Raw genomic sequence first — 22,194 nt, 5'->3', positions numbered from 1 at the left:
CCACACATGTTCCAGTTTGCCTGAAATAATACTTTCTTTCCTAGCTAAAATATAATAAATTTTCAGAACTGTTCAAAGGTTGGAATAAGCTTCTCTCTTTCAAGTATTTTTTAAAGACTTCCTTAGAAAGATTTAAAATTGTAAAAGGTCTTGTTGGGAGGGGTTGAAAGAATTCCGCAAGAGCACCAGTGGACCCTTCCTTATTTTCTATTTTTTCTCTGCTGCAGCTGCCAAGTTCAGATTCTTAGCTCACACACGGACTACTTCAAGTCCTGCCCCTAGATCGTGCAATTTCACCACACCACCCTCCACATTCCCTCCATGATATCTTACTGAAACAAGATCACACACACACACACACACACACACACACACACACACACACACCAACTCAAAGGGACCTCCAGGGCTCCTCATTCCCTTTCCTGTAAAACCCAGATTCCTGAGCATGGCTTTTGAGGCCTGCCCATCTGGCCTAAACTACCTTTCCCACAACCTCACGTCTGTCTCCTCCCCACCCTGCATCTAAGGCTTCAGTCACTCCAGATGCCAACCAGTCCCTCAACACATAAGAGCCATTCAAGCCTCTGGACACCTTGCAACACGTGTCCCCTGCCTGGGAGCTCAAGGTCTCCCCACTTCATTACTGGCAAGGCTCATTCTTCAGATCACTTCAAGACAAATCTTATGTTTGCAACCTTAACTCCAGATGGCATGTTTTCTGCATTCCCATAACCCTTCTCACTAGCATTCTATCACATCACTAGCCTTGTAGCACAGCCAAGTCTGTATTTGGTCACCATCTCCACTGTATCCCCATCACGTTCCCTTCCCTCCAAGTGTCCAGCCCAAGGCAAGAGAATATCTTTATCATTTGTACCTCCAGACTCTTTTTTACAATGCTTGCTAATTTTCAGTTGCTCAATTAATGTTTGCTGAATTAATTTATTTTCACAGCCTGTAGTAACAGAATCACTCTTCTTTCTCTCATCTTGTAATTACTTTTACAAGTGGCTGCTAAATTGGCTTTAGTCATCTCACACCATATAGTCATAAGAGTTCCTGCAGGAATATGAGAATATTAACTTGTCTATTCCATCCCTGCTCACCTAGGAAGGACCAGTTAGACCAAAGCATGAGGAAAGGCCTCATCATGCTTTATCCCAGCCCTCTGCTTCAGAACCCAGAACACCTCAGTGATGCTCCAGCTGCTAGGTGCTCCAGAGATGCACACTGCAGGCTTCCTCCAACCAAGCCTCCTTCTACTCAGCATACCCCCATTAGATGTCAGCCCCCAAGTATGCACCTTCAACAACAGAAATATAGAGGGATATCTGAAGGACATGCTTATAAGTTTTATCAGCTGAAGAACCAGGTCAACTATCCTGAGTTCTCCCTTCCTGTTCATTTACACATTCTAAAACTCAAGAGTGATTTTCAGTCCAGAGGACCTAGGTGAGCTGCCCAAGAAAATATGAATATCCAATTACTCAACATCAGGTACCAGAGTATATGCCTAAGCCAACCTACCACACTAGTAAAGAGAGGACAGACATTTAGTGCTTAGGCATAATTTCAGACAGAGAAGCCCACTAATAGCTGAAAGTACTTAATGCTTTAAAATGTATTAGGCACCTCTCCATTAAAAGCATTGTGTTCAGTGCCATGCTAGGAAGTGAGCAGCACTGAACAAAGTAACTTACTTTTCTCTCTCTCATATGCTCATTCTCTCCCTCCCTCACCCCTAAACACTTTATTATTCACCTCCCCAAAACAGACACTCTCTTACACCATCCCACCATCATCACCACACCTCAGGAAATCAACATTAATATCATCATACAGCATGTGGTCCATACTCAGAGTCCCTCAATTGTCCTATAAATGACCTATAGAACTTTTTCTTTTTCATATCCAAGATTTTTTTTAAAAGATTTTATTGGGCAGCCCCAGCGGCTCAGTGGTTTAGCGCCGCCTTCAGCCCAGGGCCTGATCCTGGAAACTCGGGATAGAGTCTCACGTCAGGCTCCCTGATGTAGCCTGCTTCTCCTTCTGCCTGTCTCTGCCTCTCTCTCTCTGTGTCTCTCATGAATAAATAAATAAAATCTTTTATTAATATTTACTTATTCATGAGAGACACACACACACAGAGAGAGAGAGAGAGAGAGGCAGAGACACAGGCAGAGGGAGAAGCAGGCTCAAGGCAGGGAGCCCAAAGCAGGAATCAATCCCAGGACCCCAGGATCATGCCCTGGGCCCAAGGCAGGCGCAGAACTGCTGAGCCACCCAAGGATCCCATATCCAAGATTTAATTAATGTTCATGCATTACATTTTTATCTTATCTTTCCTTAATCTTCCCCTAATCTAGCCCCATCAACCCTTGGTTATTCATGACACTGAATCCTTTCAAGAGTTCACAATGTTCCTGTAGAACATTCCACGTTTTAGATGTGTCTGTTTCCTTATGATAACATTAACATTCACGTCAAACATTTCTGGCAAGAACACCACAAAGATGATACTGTGATATAGTAAGAGGTACACATCAGTGAGGGGCACATAATATCAGAACATCCCACCACTGACTGCCAAGGTTGGCCATTTGTTTAAGGTGGTGACAGCCAAGATCTCTCCAATGCAAAAACATGTTTTCATATAGTACTTTGAGACCATGTTACTATTCTATACCCTGACCAATCGGCTTTTCAATCTGTTAAATACTAATTCTAAGTAAGTCTAGCTAAATTACATCAACATCTACAGAACTGGAATCCTAATTCAAAATCACAACAAAGATGGGGGGGATATTTATTCCATGTGGTGTGTCATTACCTCCAGTTTATGCACAAATAAACACCACAATTTAGTTAAGTAAGATGTTCAAGGTCACAAGTTCAGAGGCAATACTCAAACCTATACATGCCTGCATCCAAAGCTCATGGTCTTCCCATTACATCAGGGGCTGGAAAACTAATATTCAGAGGCCAAATCTGGATCATTGCCTGGTTTTGTATGGCCCATGAGCTGAGAATGGTTTTTACAGATGAACATTTGCAATCAATTTGACGATCGGGGAACACTAACTTTGAATCCCATTAGGTAAAATATTATTCCCAAAACAAGAATCTCATGTTTCTTACTAGTAGACTTATATTACAAAAAAAAATTGTACTGGACTATTATGTTTTGAATTTGTCAATAAAAAGTTTGTGGAAGTTTGTTTTGTCTCTTGTTATATCAAGTCCTCACTTTTGCCTCTTGGCCTACAAAGCCTAAAATATTTACCACCAGGCCCTTTACAGAAAGGGTCACCAACCCCTGTACAACAGTACACTGCCTCCCTGAGCTATACTTTATATCCTTGCAGACACCCTGAATAGCCATGCAGAAAGGATATTTTCTTGAAATAATCAGCTATACTAAGTAAATGCCAGTTTAAAGAGTGAACACAGGGCCTGGGTGGCTCAGTCTGTTCAGTGTCTGCCTTCAGTTCAGGTCATGATCCCAGGGTCCTGGATGGAGCTCCAAGTTCAGCAGGGAATCTGCTTCTCCCTCTGCCTCTGTCCCTCCCCCTGCTCATGTGCTCACTCACAGACTCTCTCTCTCCCCCCCCCCAAATAAATAAAATCTTTAAAAAAAAAGAACACACATGTATTACCCCCTATCTTCTGCCCATTTATATTCATTTGTTTAAAATTTTCAGAAGCTTTTGAACAAGGGCTTCCTACATTACTATGTATTTTCACAGCAACCATTTGGAGCAACTAGACACCAGACTTCAGTTATAAGCAAAATTTATGCAATAATTAACACCCTAAAAAGTAAAACTCTGCCCTTTTGTCCAGCTTTGAGGTATAACAAATAAAACTGTCATATATTTAAAGTGTCCATTGTGGGCAGCCACGGGGCTCAGAGGTTTAGCGCCGCCTTCAGCCCAGGGTGTGATCCTGGAGACCCGGGATCGAGTCCCATGTCTGGCTCCCTGTGTGGAGCCTGCTTCTCCCTCTGCCTGTGTCTCTGCTTCTCTCTGTGTCTATCATGAATAAATAAAATCCTTTAAAATTAAAAAAAAATAAAGTGTCCATTGTGATTATTCTAATATTTTTTTAATTTATTTATGATAGTCACAGAGAGAGAGAGAGAGAGAGAGGCAGAGACACAGGCAGAGGGAGAAGCAGGCTCCATGCACCGGGAGCCCGACGTGGGATTCGATCCCGGGTCTCCAGGATTGCGCCCTGGGCCAAAGGCAGGCGCCAAACCGCTGCGCCACCCAGGGATCCCGTGATTATTCTATATACATATACATTGTGAAAGGATTCCCCTCCAGAGTTAATTAACACATTTGTCACCTCACACTTTTACTTGCATGTATGTGTGAGAACGCTTAAATTCTACTCTCTTAGCAAATTTCAATTATACCATACAGTGTTATGAACTATAGTCACCATGTTTAACATTAGATCCTCAGGCCTCGTTCATGTTATAACTGAAAATTTGTACCCTTTGACCATTCTCTCCCCCGTTCCTCCACCCCCTACCGACCCCAGCCCCTGACAACCACCAATCTATTCTGTTTCCATGAGTTCAACTTTTTTTTCTCCCAAGATTCCACATTGAAATGGTATCATGCAGTATTTGTCCGGTTTATTTCACTTATTTGTTTTTTATTTTTAAAGGGCAAAAGGTATTATAAATCTTCATAACCATTCTTTGAAAATGTCCTTATGCATTTGTGAAAACATAATGATCCAAGTCCTCTCAATGTGTAAGCTCCTCCCAAGCTGCAAATCAATTTTGGAAGCTGCATTATCTTTCGGATCCCCCAATATGCCATTTAAGGCCAGAGAATCTAATAAAATTATAGGCCAAATCCTGCCCAGATGCTAAAAACAGGCTGTATTGGCAGGGGTTACAGCCCAGATCTGGTTTGCCAGCATTCTTGGCCCAAGGCCCAAAATTCACCCCGCTACTGGGGAAGACCCAGCCGGCCACTCTGGCTCTGATGAAATCTGAACAGCAAAAAGACTCTGGGCAAAAACTCAGGAACTTGTACACTGCTAGTGGAAACGCAAACTGGTATAACATCCAGAGACCTTTTGGCAATATCCATAAGAATTACAATCAATCTGGAAGCCTGGGTGGCTCAGTGGTTGAGCGTCTGCCTTCAGCTCAGGGCGTGGTCCTGGTGTCCCAGGATCAAATCCCACAGCGGGCTCCCTGCATGGAGCCTGCTTCTCCCTCTGCCTATGTCTCTGCCTATGTCTCTGCCTCTCTCTCTCTCTCTCATGAATAAATAAATAAAATCTTTTTTAAAAAAAAGAATTACAATTAACCTTCTGATCTAGGAATTCTACCTCTATGAATTTATATTCCTTTTTATACAAGCAAAATGACATATGTACAAGGTCATGCAATATGTATTGTGTAAGATACAGATTGCAAAACACCTAGAGGTACCTCATCTAAAATATTAGTTTAATCAACTGTGGTTCATCCACACAACAGATTTCTAGGCAGCTCTAGTAGACATGTGTCATATCTGAGATTACCCATTATCTTTTGAAAGCTTTTCTCTATTTGAAGAAATTTCTCATAAGTTTCACCTCCCAACTTGAAAGCTGAGAATCAAATTCCTAGGCTTCTTTGCAGCTAAACTGCAAACATGTGACCAAGGCTCCACTGATCAGACATATGCACACATGAATTCGCTTTGGAAGTGAGAAATAGAAGAGAAGCTGCTCAGAGCATCTACTTTTACAGGTGAGAAGCTGCAGTAGCTGCAAAGCTGCCTTCCTGGCTCAGGATGACAATGGAAGCATTTGCAGTCAAGGCAAATAAATCCCTGCGATCTGCTGCTCAATGCGGGCAGAAGCACAGGTGGCTTCCACTTAATACCAGTGCTATGTGGGGCTTGGGAAGTTAGATGGCAGCCTGTTTCTCCAGCCTCCAACAATTCTATCAGTTACCTAAAGTCCTAATCCTTCTTTGGCTTAACTATTTAGAGTGGATTCAGCTGTCTGCCACCAAAAGGAAAAAAGGGGGGAAAAAACCCACGAACTAAAAAAGAGTGAGGAAGCTCCTTGTGTAAGGACATGGAAAGATCATCAGGTTAAACCACTGAAACAGAAAAAGCATGGTGCACAATAGTGGGTATAGTAGGTTATTTTTTTTAGGGGGTTGACTATAGATACATTTACTTATATATTTGTATGCAATCTCTTGAAGTTGAAGCTAACAAACTTGGCTGCCAGCTGTCCTCCAAGGAAGAGAAGGGAACCCCTTGGCCAAGGCACAGGGGTAGGGAAGAGTTTGCTGTATTTCTTATTATACCTCTTGAATTTTGAATCATGTACATGTACTATCTACTTAAAATGAATTCAGAAAAGCTGAGGAATAAGAGGCAAGGCCTAATCCCATGTCAGCAGAAAATATAGACATACCACAAAACCATTCCCCTCCCACCTGCTCTAAGTGCAATTTCAAAACAAAATGCCCAGCTGAACAAAGCTGCAAGGATCCTTACTCACTGAGCCCAGATTTAACACACAAACACAGCAGTCTTTCCTCTAAGTTGCCAACACAAACCAAGGCAGCACCTTGCTTTATAAAAACGAGTTATCTCTGTCAAAGGTAGCTCTAACTGGGTGACCAAGAGGAAGGCACCTGACCTCTTTTGGTCTCAAGTCTCATCTATTGGAACAAAGCACTGTGACTAGATAGAACACAAGTCTTTTTTGAGATCCAAACATTCTATAAAACGAATTCTATGAGTAAAAGCTAAAACTATAGTTTGAACTGGCATTTACCACTTCTACTTTGCATTATGGTTCTCCGTTTATCTGCTACATCTCCCTACAAGGCCACAAGTCTCTTGAAGGCAAATCCAGAATTTGCAAAGTCATCCCTGCATTCCCCATCCACCCATCCCATTGATTTCCCACTAAGAAAGCTTATGGAATACATTAAATATGCCCAGCTGAGTCTTAACTCTTCACTGCACTGAGAGAACCCCTACGAATGTTGTTTTGTACCACTGAATTGTGCCTTATGTGAATATATCAACCTATTCAATTTTTTTTCAGATTTAAAGGATCAGAGACACCACCTGATCCCAGGATAGCAAGTACCTCATGTGAGTTCAGGTAAGTCATTTTGTAATCACCTGACTCGAAGCAAACAAAGCCAAAGAGAAATACAACATATCCTCCCAGAACTTTGAATTTACTCAGTTTTCTTGTTTTTGCAGGAGGAGGATCACTTTTGAATTAAAACAAAGAAATATGTTAAGGAGTCAAACATGAAACTAATATGATTCCTAAAGACAAGAATTCAAATAAATTCTACACTCACTAGCTGTTTTGGTTTTTGCACAATGGATTAGCATATTCAGACAGAGAGTCTATAGACTCACCTATACTGTTATTTGGAATGAGGAAAGATTATAGGTAGGGGTGACATTTGATGACAATGATTTACTATGACTTTTGTAAACTAGGCCTTCTTTGGCAAGCCAATGCCACAGCTTTTCAAGCTGTCCAGTTGGCTGCACATGGTCAGGCATACATCTCAGAGTCACCTGCCTAACACTTCAAGGTGAGCTGAGGGGAAGAGTGTAAAAAGAGTGAACCACCCAAGTACAAAGGAAGCATCCCACCTACCCCCAGAAGACAGTCACTGTGATGTAGAACAGTATAGGGAAAAAGAACAATAGAATCAACTAAGAACATTTACTGAGGGCTGACCAAGTGCCAGGCACTGATTTAAATGCCAGGAACAGATGAGAGGAAGGAATGCACACACACACACATGCGCGTGCAAGCACATACACACACAGTCTTGACACTACAACTGAATTAAAATGCAACAGTGGCTCAGATTACAAAAGAAAATTCATTTTAGGATGTTGGCCCAGTTTCTAGGCTCTGCACATCACAGACTTTTGTAGAGCTGGAGGCAGCAAAATCTCAGGTGAACACACATGCACTGCCAAGATTATATAAAGCTTTTACTTTAGGTAAGGGTTCTAGCAACTCACACTTAGCGCCAAAGGACTCACTTCCCAGACAATTTGTTTATTGATATTTTCAATGCTTTTTCAAAAACAAAATTACAGGTAGGGGTTATTTGATATTTTTATAAGTTTGTTTCAGTACATTCTATGTATCTTTTATTTCATACACTCACACAAGCACAGGCACACATGCACTCACTCATACACACATTCTCTTTTCAAACCAGTGCCTTAGTGAGAGAAACAGAGCAAGCCAAGGCACCTCATGTCAGTGGAGCACCTGTGTATTACATACAAATCCTTGAAATGCTTTGGAAGGAATGAACAAATGGAGGTTAAGTCTCAGATCACATTAGAGTTCTCACTCTCCACCTTAAACCCAGACAGATCAGAACCTTCCAGCACATGGGGATCCCTGGGTGGTTCAGCGGTTTAGTGCCTGCCTTCGGCCCAGGGTGTAATCCTGAAGACCCAGGATCAAGTCCCACGTAGGGCTCTGGCTCCCTGCATGGAGCCTGCTTCTCCCTCTACCTGTGTCTCTGCCTCTGTGTGTGTGTGTGTGTGTGTGTCTCTCTCCCTCCAGCACAGTTAAACTCATACCAGAAAGAGCACTTTTTGATAGGGTAGGCAATCTGACTTCATTAATTGGGTTTCCATGTTGAATTCCTAGTGAAGACCCTTTCAACTGTTAAAACAACAAATGCTCCTCTCTCCTCCCTGACGTGCCGGCAGCCTCCCTCTGAGAAAGCCGACTCCCTCAAAGCAGGCTGTACTGCTTTGCAGGGCACTGAAACAGGAAACGGGCCCCTCCCTGTTCATGACTGTTCTCCCCATAGCAGGGCCTCACGGCAACCAGCACACTAAGTTCCCCAGCATCATCACAGCAAATGCAGATGGATTCTTTGGCCCAATTAGCCAGAACCCAGCCCCAAGTCCACTCTGCTATTGGTCCTATTGAGATCTAATGGCCATGTTATATTAACAAGACTAACTTCTTTCCATGACCAAATCCCCTTTCTATGCCCCAGAAAGAAACATCCATCCTCTTCCCACTCTAGCTTAACAGACACCCATCATTTAAGGCCTGGCCTTGCTCTCAACTGTCTGTCCTTGTCTGGTGCCTCACCCCCAGGTACCCGCTGACACTTCCCTGATACCTAAACCTCCAACTTTCCCTGCTCTTAGGTCTGTCACTGAGTTGTGCTTGGCAAAAGGGACATCCCTAGGACCCAGGTGGATCTCCTGTGTTGTACCTTGAAATCACCTCTAGTCACTATTCCAATGGCCCGGATAGACTTTGCATTGCCTGATCTGAGACAATCCACTCATCCCTCCTTAACTGGCACCCCCACCACTTGGATGAGCTAAGTAAGGTCTAGGTCCTGTTTTCTCCCAAGACAATCTACCCCAAGTACAGTCCACTCTCACAAGCCATGCCTAGAGATTTGACAACTTAGACATATTTGACACAGAAAGAACAGTCTCTACCCTCAAGGAGTTTATAATCTGTTATGGACTAAATGTTTGTGCCCCCCACACACAAATTCATGTTAAAGCCCTACCCCTCAATGTGATGGTATTAGGAGATGGAGCCTTTGGGAGCTGATTAAGATCAGATGAGATCATGAGGGTGGAGACCCCATGAATGGGATCTGTACCCTTAGAAGAGTCACAAGTCTGCTTCACTCTCTCTGCCAGGTCAGGACACAGCAAGAAGCTGGCTGTCTGCAACCCAGAAGAGGGCTCTCGCCAGAACCTGACCATGCTGGCACCCTGACCTTGAACCTCCAGCCTTTAGAGCTGTCAGAAATAAATTTCTATTGTTTGTAAGCCACTTGGTTTATGGTATTTTGTTATAGCAGCCCGAGCTAAGAACACAATCTGATCAGGGTATGTATATTCAAGAAGTTTGAGAAAAAGGATCAACATTTCTCAAGCACCTACTACATACTCTCCAAGCATTATGCTTTCCTTCTTATGTGTTGTTTCTAATATTTAAACTAACCCTAGATAAATGGTTTTGCAGATAGGCACTTTGGGATTCAGAATAGTTATTAGAGAAATTCTGGAAAATGAGAAATGACCTGAATTTCAAGATCTTGCCACCCAGCAATTCATATTATAAATGTCACATGAACCAAATTCACTGAACAAATAGGCAACCCCTTATGTTCACTAAGATGCCATTCATTCATTCATTCATTCATTCATTCTCTTAGGTGGCATACTGTGGCAATGAATGAAGTCTCTTTGGGCCTAGCAACTGAAAGACACATACTGTTTGTACCTTGGCAACCAGGGATACATGCAAATTAGGAACCTCTTATTTTTTTGGCCTTCCAAATGGCCATGGGCACACATCTGTGAGAAAGGGAGAGATTGTAAAGGGTACAGGCTCAGACTGAATATTTTCTCTCCGTAGAACCAAGGAACGAACCTCAAATCCAGTTTCATCATAACTGTGCTAAAACTGAGTCAACCAGAGTACAAAACAGAAACTAATAAACATTTTCTGATTTTTCTTTTGGCTGCCCAGCATCACAACACCTTGCCAATGTTTATGAAATTTTCTACCTGCCTTCAGCTAAATAAGTTAAAAATGTCAGATACTCACTTTCCTGATTTTGGTAAGGGCACAGGCCCTCAGCTTGGTCAGACACACTACAGGGCATTTGAATCAGTAATGAGTATGCAAAGTAGCAGGAATAGTAGATCACTGTTTTCTGAAAACAGCAGCAATGTCAGTTCCTAGGGGCAACAGGGGTGCCGAGCCCCACATCTGAGGTCCAGTGCAGGCAAAGAGAGATATACCTAGAGGTATACAAATATTCAGTGGCTCCAGTTCCAGCATCTTCACCAGACCAAATCTGTGGCATGATATGGCTGTAGTTCTAGCAATGCTGCCTCTTGTGCACTTTTCAAGCCTTTCCCCCAGCTTTCTTAAGAAAAGACTGAGCTACCCAATGAACTCCTTTTTTGCTTAAATTACCCACAGGTATGTCTGTTACTAACATGATTGTGCTATGACTCCTGGGTGTTATAGAAAAGAGGTCAAAAATAAGTTTTGACTGGCCCATCCAAGCTCAGCTCTATCAATTATCTATTGCTACATAACCAACCACCCCAAAACATTAGTTCTTAAAACATTTATTTAGTTAATAATTTGGGGGTCAGCAATCTGGGCTGAGCTCAGCTAGCCAATTTTACTGATGTGGACCAGACTCTGCTGATGTCAGGTGGGACTCACTTAGGCTTCCACAGTCAGCTATTGGGTTGACTGGGGGCCTCCACTAGCCTCCATGTGGCCTCTTAGCCTCCAGCAGGTGAGCCTGGGCTTTTCCACTTGGTGGCAGAGCTCCCAAAGCAGCAAGAACTGAAGGTGAAATCCTTCTTTGGACCAAGGCTCAAAACTTGCACAGTCACTTCTACTGTATTCTATGATTAAAGCAAGTCATGAGACCAGCCAACACTTTAAGGATGGAGACACAGATTTCACATCTTGATTTAAAAAACAGAAAAGAAGATGCAGGGTGCCTGGGTGGCTCAGTCGATTAGGCATCTGGCTCTTGGTTTTGGCTCTGTTCATGATCTCAGGGTCCTGAGATGGAGCCCCCACGTTGAGCTCTACACTCAGTGTGGAGTCTGCTTGAGATTCTATCCCCCTCCTATTCCCTCCCCCAGTTCACACTCCTTCTCTCTCTCTAAAATAAATTAATAAAATCTTTTTTAAAAGGAGCAGCACAGGGACACCTGGGTGGTTCAGCAGTTGGGCATCTGCCTTCGGCTCAGGGCGTGATTCTGGAGTTCCGGGATCAAGTCCCATATCGAGCTCCCTGCATGGAGCCTGCTTCTCCCTCTGGCTAAGTCTCTCCCTCTCTACTGTCTCTCTCATGAATAAATAAATAAAATCTTTAAAAAAAAAAAAGGAGCAGCACAGTATTGGGGGAATTTTACAATCTACCATAGCTATTTGATAAACAGCACAATGGGGAAGCTGTCACAATAGTGATAACCCTAGGGATTCCCAATTATTACAACTGCTTATATCCAGAATCTCTCTCACCATCAATTCCATTAACCCACCACCAATGCCAGCCACCAATCCAACAACAGCTAACGAAAAGCAATAAACACACAGTACTGAGTCTGCCAACTCCACAGCCTGTAAACAGTTTATGCAGAGGGCAGGCCTCTTGGATCTCCCATACTGCAGGGCACGCTAAAGATCATGAAGTCGTGTGGCATTGGACACCAGCTCTCTGGCTATGGGCCTTTCTACAAACCTCAGCTTTCCTCCCCCACAGCTCACAATCAGCATTTTCTGCATATGAACAAATGGGCAGTTTGCACACTTCAAGCAGAGGACTAGTTAATATTCCTAAATAACAGAAAAACTTACTATAACTCCAAAAGAATCTAAAAAAGCTTTGCTCTGAATTTGTTTATTAAGATCTTGAAGAGGTTTAACCATATCCTCTTAAATTGGCAAGAGCCACTTAAACTGGCAGACCCCACAAATTGAAACTTGATGTTTCCCTGACAACTGTTGAACTGAGACAGGGAAGGCTCCTGTGAGAAGTCTCCATGGAAACCACCCAGTCCTTGCATCTACCATTTACCTTATTCTTTGGCTGGCATTCAAGCACATCAAATTAGCAATAAAAACGTAAGGAAGTTGGAAGGGCTTTGGAGCGATGAAGACTATGTTTGGTACAGTGAGATTTTCCAGGAAAGAAAGCCTACTCAGTCCAAATGTCTCAAGATTCAGATTAAGAAGCCTCTGCATGCCCAACCCATTTTTTAAAATAATCTAAGAAGTTTTAAAACATAATGTACTGGTTCCCCTAGGGCGGCTGTGACAAAGCACCACAAGCTGGATAGCTTAAAACAACAGAAATTCACTGCCTCACATTTCTGGAGGCTGGAAGTCCAAAATCAAGGTATCCATAGAGTTGATTCCTTCTGAGAGCTCTAAGCGAAAATCTGTTCCGTGCCTCTCTCCTTGGAATTCCCCAAGAGTTCCTCAGCTTGTAAATGCATCGCTCCAATTTTCCTCTTCATGTGGCACTGTCTTTGTGTGGATTAGGAGCCCGCTCTACTCCAGTATGATCCCATCTTAACTTCATTATATCTGCAAAAGACCTATTTCCAAATAAGGCCACCCTCCAAGGTACTGGGAGTTAGGACCTCAACATATCTTCTTGCAGGGACACAATCCAACCCACAATCTACAGCTTTTATATAAAGTATTTGATTTTACCTATTCACTAAGTGTTTGTTAAAGCAAATTGATAGTTCCATTTAATTTATGGCTTAATCAAAATAGAAGATTCATACTTGTTCACACTGCTATACTTAGCTACTGAAATCTGAGCAAATGCAACCTTTATTCTGAATTGTCATGTGCCCAGCCCAAAACTGGAGTTTCTACTGCAAAAGAGAAGAAGGAAATGAACATCAGTGAACAACCAGAAATCTCTATTATATAGGCAAAGAGAAAAACATCACTCAGAAAAACAAGTCTAGTGTCCAGATACTCAGGGCCTTAGGTAAGAACACACTGCAAAACTGAGATCATAAAAGTTAACGGTGCTTGGAAATGACCTTGAAACTGAAATGAAGAAACTAGAATGTGTCTAACAAAACCAGAGACAAAAGGCACAGAAAAGGCATACAGAAAATAGCTTCCTAAATCAGAAGCACTTGAGGAAAAAAAGTCTATCATACACTTACATACAGGGACTCACATGGACCCATTTCAGAACAAAACTGGGCCAGAACCTTAGGACACCACCAAATACAAAAGTGCTGCATTATTTATTATTTCTGATTCTTCTGATTCTGATCTTTGTAGGTCCTGTTGTATTTTTTTTTCTTAAATGCTTTTTTCAAAACTTAAACTTTTGAGATAATTGTAGATTCACATGCAGTTGTAAGAAATGACATGAGAAAGATTATTCAGGGGAAATTGGGTAAAGGATGCACAGGATAACACCTTGTAAAAACTACGATACAAGAACACAACCAGGATACTGACATTGATAGAGTCAAAATAGAGAACAGAAAATTTCCTTCACCATAAAGATCTCTTACGCTGTCCTTTTATAGCCAATCACTTTACTCCTGCTCCTGCCCCCTCAACCCCTGAGAACCACTAATCTGTTCTCCATTTCTATAATTTTGTCCTTTAAAAAACATTATATAAATATAACTACATAGTATGTGACCATTTGGGATTGGCTTTTTTTCACCCAGCAGAGTTCTCTAGGGATCCATCCAGGTTGTTATATCTATAGTTCATTCTCTTCAATTGCTGAGTAGTATTCCATGATATGGGGTATACCAGTGTGTTTAACCATTTACCCATTGAAGGACATCTGTGTCATTTCCAGTTATGGGCTATTAAGAATAAAGCTGCTATAACCATTTGTGCACAGGTTTTTAGGTAAACATAAATCTTCCTTTCTCTGGGATATATGCCCAGGAATGCAATTGCTGGGTCATATGGTATATTTAGTGTTTTTAAAGAAACTGCCAAACTGTTTTTCCAGAGGGGCTACATCACTGTACCTTTTCAAAAGCAAGCAAGTTTTTTAGCAGCCTCATCGGTATTTGGTCATGTCACTATTTTTTATTTTAGCCATTCTGCTAGGTATGTAGTGATCTCTCATTGTGACATTAATTTGCATTACCCTAATGGCTAATGATGTTGAACATCTTTTTTAAAATTTTTTAAAAGATTTTATTTATTTATTCATGAGAGACAGAGAGAGAGAGAGACAGAGTGAGAGAGAGAGAGAGAGAGGCAAAGACATAGGCAGAGGGAGAAGCAGGCTCCTCACAGGGAGCCTGACGCAGGACTCAATCCCTGGACCTCGGGATCACGCCCTGAGCCAAAGGCAGACGCTCAACTGCTTAGCCACTCAGGCGTCCCTTGTTGATCTTTTCATGTGGTTATTTGTCATCTGTCTATATATTTTCACTGAAATGTCTCTTCATGTCTTTTGCCGATTTTCTAACTGGATTTTTTTGTTTTCTTACTGTTGAGTTTTGACAGTTCTTTATATATTACAGATAATCTGTTGTCAGGTATGTGATGTGCAAATATTTTCTCCACTCTGTAGCTTGTCTCTTACAGTCTTTCTCAGAGTAAATATTGTTAATTTTTTTTAAATTGTTAATTTTGATGAAATCCAATTTATCATTTTTTCCTTTTATGGATCACACCTTTGGTGTCAAGTCGAAAAAGTCTTTGCCTAGCCCTAGGTCCTAATGACTTTGATGCTTTTTTTCACTTATAGTTTTATGTTTTATATTTGTTTGTGATCTTTGTTATTTTATATAAATATATTTAGTGTTACATAAACACATGTATAAAATATACATATATATATGTATACACACAGACACAAATAACATAAGTTGAAAGAAGGGATAAGGGATCCCTGGGTGGTGCAGCGGTCTGGCGCCTGCCTTTGGCCCAGGGTACAATCCTGGAGACCCGGGATCGAATCCCACGTCGGGCTCCCGGTGCATGGAGCCTGCTTCTCCCTCTGCCTACGTCTCTGCCCCCCTCTCTCTCTCTCTGTGTGACTATCATAAATAGATAAAAATTTTTAAAAAAATGAAAGAAGGGATAAGTGGAGTTGTCTTTCCATTGTCCAAGATAAAGATAAAACTTAACGGTAATAATTTCTTACCAAAGCATCCCCTAAATCTTAGGTTCAGAAAGTGGAAAAACCTCTATCTCCCCTCATTTCATTGCTTTTCAATCTAATCACAGTAAAATCACTCACCCACTAGCATCACTGTGTGGCAAGATGGTACATGTGTATAATAAATCCCTCCTTAAAATATGTATATGAGGCAGCCCAAGTGCCTCAGCAGTTTAGCGCCACCTTTAGCCCAGGGCCTGATCCTGGAGACCTGGGATCAAGTCCCACGTCAGGCTCCCAGGAGCCTGCTTCTCCTTCTGCCTGTGTCTCTGCCTCTCTCTCTGTGTGTCCCTCATGAATAAATAAATAAAATCTTTTAAAAAATATATCTATGAGTACTCACCATTTCCAAACCATCCATCTCCATGTTCTTCACTGCCAGGATGACCAACCATCCTGGTTTGCCTAGGACTGAGGTAGTTCCCAGGATGTAGGTCTTCCAGGGCTAAAACTGAGAAAGTCCAAGTTGGTCACCCTACTTCCAGCTCCAATGGCCCATACTCATCAAATGGATTAAGTAGGATATCAGTAGCTCCTCTCTTTTCCACTCTTTTCTAGTGAGCAGATCACCAAGCAGAACTCATTAAAGTCAAGCACACATGCTCACCTACAAATGCCACCTTTTAAATGTTCCCCAAATGATGTTTTTGAAAGCACATAAACTCCTTGGCTCCTCAAAGGTACAGTGTATCAACAAGTTAACTAAAACAGAACCCCCCCAAAAAAATAAATAAAATAAATAAAACAGAACCCATCGGGATCCCTGGGTGGCGCAGCGGTTTAGCGCCTGCCTTTGGCCCAGGGCACGATCCTGGAGACCCAGGATCGAATCCCACGTCGGGCTCCCTGCATGGAGCCTGCTTCTCCCTCTGCCTGTCTCTGCCTCTCTCTCTCTCTCTCTCTCTCTCTCTCTCTCTCTCTGTGACTATCATGAATAAATAAATAAAATCTTAAAAAAAAAAAAAAGAACCCATGGATATTTTACCAGGCTCTGTTTTCTCACTTTCTAGATCCCAGTGTCCTACTAAAGAATACTAGTATGCAGCAGAGAAACAAAATCTATTTTAATCTAAGAGAATTGGGAAACCTCCAAAGAGCAGTGACCTGAAAAATCTTGATGCAGCAGAGGAAATCGATTTTCTACCAAAGCCATGCAGAGGATTAGACTCAGATTTAGGCCAGAAAAAGATTTACATTCCATCCAAGTCCCAATATAACATGATGCACAGATGAAAACATGCTCATGAGCAGACATAGCTGACACACATTACAAAGTGCAAAGTAGAAGTCAGCTCTTTTTTAATATTTTATTTATTTATTCATGAGAGAGAGAGAGAGAGAGAGGCAGAGACACAGGCAGAGAGAGAAGCAGGCTCCATGAAAGGAAGCCCAATGTGAGACTTGATCCCCAGACCCAGGATCACGCCCTGAGCCAAAGGCAGAGGCTCAACCGCTGAGCCACCCAGGCATCCCCAGAAGTCAGCTCTTAAGAACATGTGTCCCAAAGGTAAAAACACACAATTTATAAGTTGTAAAAAATATTCTGATGAATCATAATCAGTCTTTTAAATGTATTTTATAATTAGTTTTTATTCTCATCTTGGTCCCTTTTCAAAATGCCCACCAATCTTCAGGATCAGAAAATAACATCAGTCATGCATTTATAATAATCAAGAAATTATTTTTTAAGATATTATTTATTTATTTGACAGAGGGAGTGCATGAGTACAATCAGGGAGAATGGCAGAGGGAAAAGGAGAAGCAGACTCCCCAATGAGCGGGGAGCCCAACATGAGACGATCCCAGGACTCTGGGATCATGACCTGAGCCAAAAGCAGATGCTTCACCAACTGAGCCACCCAGGCACCTCTGATGATCAAGAAATTCTTTTTTTTTTTAGATTTTATTTATTTATTCAAAAGAGACACAGAGAGAGAGAGAGGCAGAAACACAAGCAGAGGGAGAAGCAGGCGCCATGCAGGGAGCCTGATGTGGGACGCGATCCCAGGACTCCGGGATCACATCCTGAGCCAAAAGCAGACACTTAACTGCTGAGGCACCCAGGCATCCCAAGAAATTCTTAAAATTGATAATAGGTATCTTAAAATTACAAAAACCTCCAGCTTCCCACCTTTCAAATGTAGACAACTATTCCACCCACATGTAACACACCTACAATTTGACACTATATCACATTTTTATTATAACCTCTATTAATAACTGTAAGATCCCCTATACACAGCTACAGCTACACTTAGAACCAAAAGTAGTACTGATGACCAGTTTGACCTTGACTGACCTGGACACCTATACTGGACAGTGTACAATGAGAAAGCAGTTCTGCCCATCAGGTGGCCACCTATTCTGGCTACAGTGAAAATTAAAATTAAAGCTACCTTTCACAGTGCTCTTCACTTTTGCAAATTTTCTTCAAATTCTTAATTTTTTTCAATCTTCCTATGTCTAAGAAAGAAAATATGATGCATAGGATGTTAAGTCAATAGAGTCAAGGAAAGCTATCACTGTGTAAATGAAGCATGACATTGGGACAGTAGGAGTCAAGATCGAAAGTGAGTGAGCCAGCTTCGTGTAGAATTGGTCACATCCAACTGAACACAATTTTGAAAAGAAAAGGAAAATACTTAAAGGAAGCAAAAAGCTCTAAGCCAATGCAATCAACAGTGGTTAAAAGTGATGGGCTGATTCCTTAGGTGGAAACATTTTTGATTTCATGGTTGCTCGATTAGACACAGTAAATCCATATACCTCTGTTCCCAGTCAAAGCCTATCTTCTATTCCCCAAAGCTCGAACCAAGTGAAAAAAACAAAAGGAGAGTTAAACTGCTTCAGGAAGAAGACCCATTAAGATCCTCAAGTTTTATAAAAACCTAACTCAACCTCAGAGATACACAGAAAAACTCAGTTCTGAATTTGGTTCAACAAATCCCCTTTCCATCAGCTACCAGATTGATGGGCACCACACATTAACTGGAAGGGGCACGTCCCAGAAATAGATGAATGAAGAAAGGAGAGGCTTCTGCAAGAAGTCTCCATGGAAACCACCCAGTCCTTGCATCTACCATTTATCTTCTATTTTGGCTGTCATTCAAGCACACCAAATCAACAATAAAAACATAAGGAAGTTGGAAAGGCTTTGGAATTGAAGGATTCAGTGTTTGGTACAGGGAGATTTTCCAGGAAAAAAAGAGACCAGAGCAGTCTGAACTTCTCAGGACTCAAGAGGCCTCTACTAGTTCAGCCCATTAAAAAAACAAGTCCCGTGGGACGCCTGGGTAGCTAAGCGGTTAAGCTTCTGCCTTCAGCCCAGCACATGATCCTGGAGTCCTGGGATCAAGTCCCACATCAGGTTCCCTGCATGGAGCCTGCTTCCCTCTCTGCCTGTGTCTCTGCCTCTATCTCTCTCTCTCACGAATAAATAAATAAAATCTTTTAAAAAATAAAAAATAATAAATAATAAAAAAACAAATCCCCCAAAGGAATATGCTTATCATGATGAGCACTAGGTGATGTATGGAATTGTTGAATCACTATATTGTATACCTGAAACTAATATTACACTGTATGTTAACTGGAATTTCAGTAAAAACTTAAATTCCTCAAATGAAGTGTTTGCAAGTTTTTTTTTAAGATTTTTTATTTATTCATAGAGACAGAGAGAGAGAGAGGCAGAGACACAAGCAGGCATCATACAGAGAGCCCAATGTGGGATTCGATCCAGGGTCTCCAGGATCACGCCCTGGGCTGCAGGCGGCGCTAAACCGCTGCGTCACTGGGGCTGCCCCAACACAGTTTTTATAATATGTATTTGATCTTGCCCATTCACTAAATATTTATACAAGTAAATTTATATTTCCATTTATGTTGGGAATGATTGGGTATTTTAAAGTTTGAAATTCTGTTTTGGAATTTTAAAATATGAAAAGGAAATACAACTTACAATTTTGCAACTATGGGAAATAAGGATCCTACACATGTAGTAACCAGTCTCCCAGATGGCCCCCCCATGATGTCCATGCCCTAGTATTCACCATGCCCTTATATAGCCCTTTCCCACATTGTTTCAGGGCTGTCTTTGTGACCAATTGAATGTGACAGAAATGATGATATGTGACCCCTGAGGTGAGGACATAAAAGATACTGTGGCTTCTTAAAAGGGGGGAGGGGGCACCTGGCTGGCTCAGTCAGCAGAGCATGCAACTCCCAATCTACGGTGTGTGTTCAAGCCCCAGGTTGGGCATAGAGATTACTTTAAAAAAAAAAAAAAAAGGTACTGTGATTTCTGTCTTGCTGTCTCTCTCAGATCCCTCACTCTGCGGGAGGCCATCTACTATGTTCAAAGACATTCGAGCAGCGCTAAGGAGAGTCACATGTGGTGAGAAACTGAGGCCTCCTGCCAACAGTCATGTAAGTGAGCCATCAAAGAAGCAGGCCTTCCATCTCCAATTGGGCCTTCAGATGGCTGAGGCCTGAATGACAACTTGACTGCAACCCCAGGAGAGACCATGACAACCCCAGTTGTCATCCAAAACCACCAGCTTAACTTCTGGATTCCTGTGTCTCAGAAACTGCATGAAATAATAAATGTTTGTTGTTTTAAAGTGCTAAATTTAGAGGTAATTTGTCATGCAGCAATAGAAAGCTAATACAACACAAACTGTTATCATTCAGGCGTTGCCTGCCTGCCTTTCTTAAGGTTGAAATGAATGCTAAAGAGGTAGTATAGGATTGTGTAAAGGACAGGACTCTGCAGGCAAATGTATCTGGGTCAAATCCCAGGGATTTAATAGTGATCTACTGAATGCAGCCTATCATAGACCGGAAAACCTTTTCTTCTTAAACTTTTGTCATGGTAATATCTTATCCTCTGAAGGCAAATTCTCAAATGAAAGTCAAAGTTGCCTGCAAAGTACTTTGCAGGGCCCACACAGGAGCCAACAGAAAATAACACCCTTTTGACCTTTAACTTTTTTTTTTTTTTTTAAGATTTTCAATGAAAGGCACTTAACTAGGAAACTGCTTTCTTAAATTGTGGTCAGAATATTAAGATATGATAACTCTTACACTCTGCACTCTATTAGGAAAGAGGTTCTTCATTTTTTACTCCATGGCTGGTGAATCCGTTTTAGAAATCTTTTTAAATGCAAAAAATAAGCATAGGACTAAAGGGGAAGCCAATTATTAAAACAGGTATTAAAATATTGTACTAACTTGTGATATGGTAATATATATACTATTTTATTATGACATTAAGCATCAAGAGTGGAAACTCTAAAAAAAAAAAAAAAAAAAAAAGAGTGGAAACTCTAATAACAGCCAAAATTTTGAAGTAGTGATTAGCATAAATAGTGCAAGATGTCTGTAACAGCTGTGATGCCTTATGAAGCTGATTGACAACACAGTCGCAGGTGGGGCTAATAGCACTGTAATTTGTTGCCCACGTTAATTGATGAATATGCTAAATATCTATTATTAGTCAAAATATATACTTTTTTTTTCATTCAAGGTCAAGGTCCCCTTGAATTCTATCCACAGATCCTTCGAAGATCTAAGAATCCAGGAAAAGAATCCGTGTTTAAAAATGAGTAATAACCTAAGATGTGACTCCTTCCCAGAGGGATGCAAATTTTAAGATGTATGCTGACATCATTTAGAATGTTTTCGTTATAAACAACACAGATAAAAGGGTTGTGATTTTTCTGATTGTCTTACACCACCAATGCCTTGTACCCAGCACATAAAAAAGCAAGTGTTAATAAATAAATAACATCTACACCTGGAATAAAAGAAGTAACCCATGTTCACTTTTATTCTGGACACTCTCTTGACAGAAATCCTGTTGTTAGACTTGGCTGACTGCCTAGAATTTTATTTGGACTAGCCCTTCACCATGGGAGAGAAAGCAAATTTTATACTACCCTCAGAATTTATCCTCTGCCTACCTCCTACACTTCTTGAGATTGTTCTCAGATTTCTTAATCAATATTGAAGAAAATAAAATCTCCTGTGGCTATGAATTTTGGCACGCTTAATGGTATCCATGGAAACGTCCTAATTGAAAACATTCAGTTCCCATTGGATCATCTTATCCCATGAAGCATTTAAGAGAATTTGTTTAAATCCTCCCACATATTTGACACCCCATAAAGAGTCTTACAGTGCTAGGTAATACATTTATGGTATGGGGGGAGGATTTATAATCTGAGCATTCAAAATAATTCTAGGGACTTGCTTATGGGCATTCAAAACTCTGACTAGGATATGTTTGTATTAGTAAATTTAGCGTTTTGTCTGTAATATAAATAGCACTCTTAAGTTAGGCAAAGCTTACCAGAAATTTCCTTTTTTAGGAGTGCCTGGGTGGCTCAGTTGGTTAAGTGTCTGACTCTTGATTTCAGCTCATCTCATGATCTCAAGGTTGTAAGATCGAGCCCCACATCAGGCTCTGC

General features: G+C 41.3%; 1 protein-coding gene across 12 annotated transcripts in view; it reads right to left on the bottom strand.

Annotated features, from left to right (window-relative positions):
* Positions 1 to 22,194, bottom strand: part of REPS2 (RALBP1 associated Eps domain containing 2) — a 231,362-nt gene that overhangs the window by 176,732 nt on the left and 32,436 nt on the right. Inside the window, exon 1 of one of the 12 annotated variants that reach the window (XM_025437522.3) lies at positions 19,686 to 19,745. The exons of 9 other annotated variants lie outside the window; for them this stretch is intronic. In XM_025437522.3, the coding sequence (XP_025293307.1) occupies positions 19,686 to 19,721 (36 nt within the window). In that variant the 5' untranslated portion in view covers positions 19,722 to 19,745. Of the gene's footprint in view, positions 1 to 16,070; positions 16,110 to 18,123; positions 18,145 to 19,685; positions 19,746 to 22,194 lie in introns of those variants that run through there. 2 more of the 12 variants (XM_049107379.1, XM_035711348.2) reach the window with 2 other exon arrangements.

The sequence above is a fragment of the Canis lupus genome, chromosome X (assembly GCF_003254725.2).
Source record: "Canis lupus dingo isolate Sandy chromosome X, ASM325472v2, whole genome shotgun sequence".
Taxonomy (NCBI): Eukaryota; Metazoa; Chordata; class Mammalia; order Carnivora; family Canidae; genus Canis; species Canis lupus.
The sequence above is the reverse complement of the archived record's forward strand: the minus strand, read 5'-3'. Positions and strand labels throughout refer to the sequence as shown.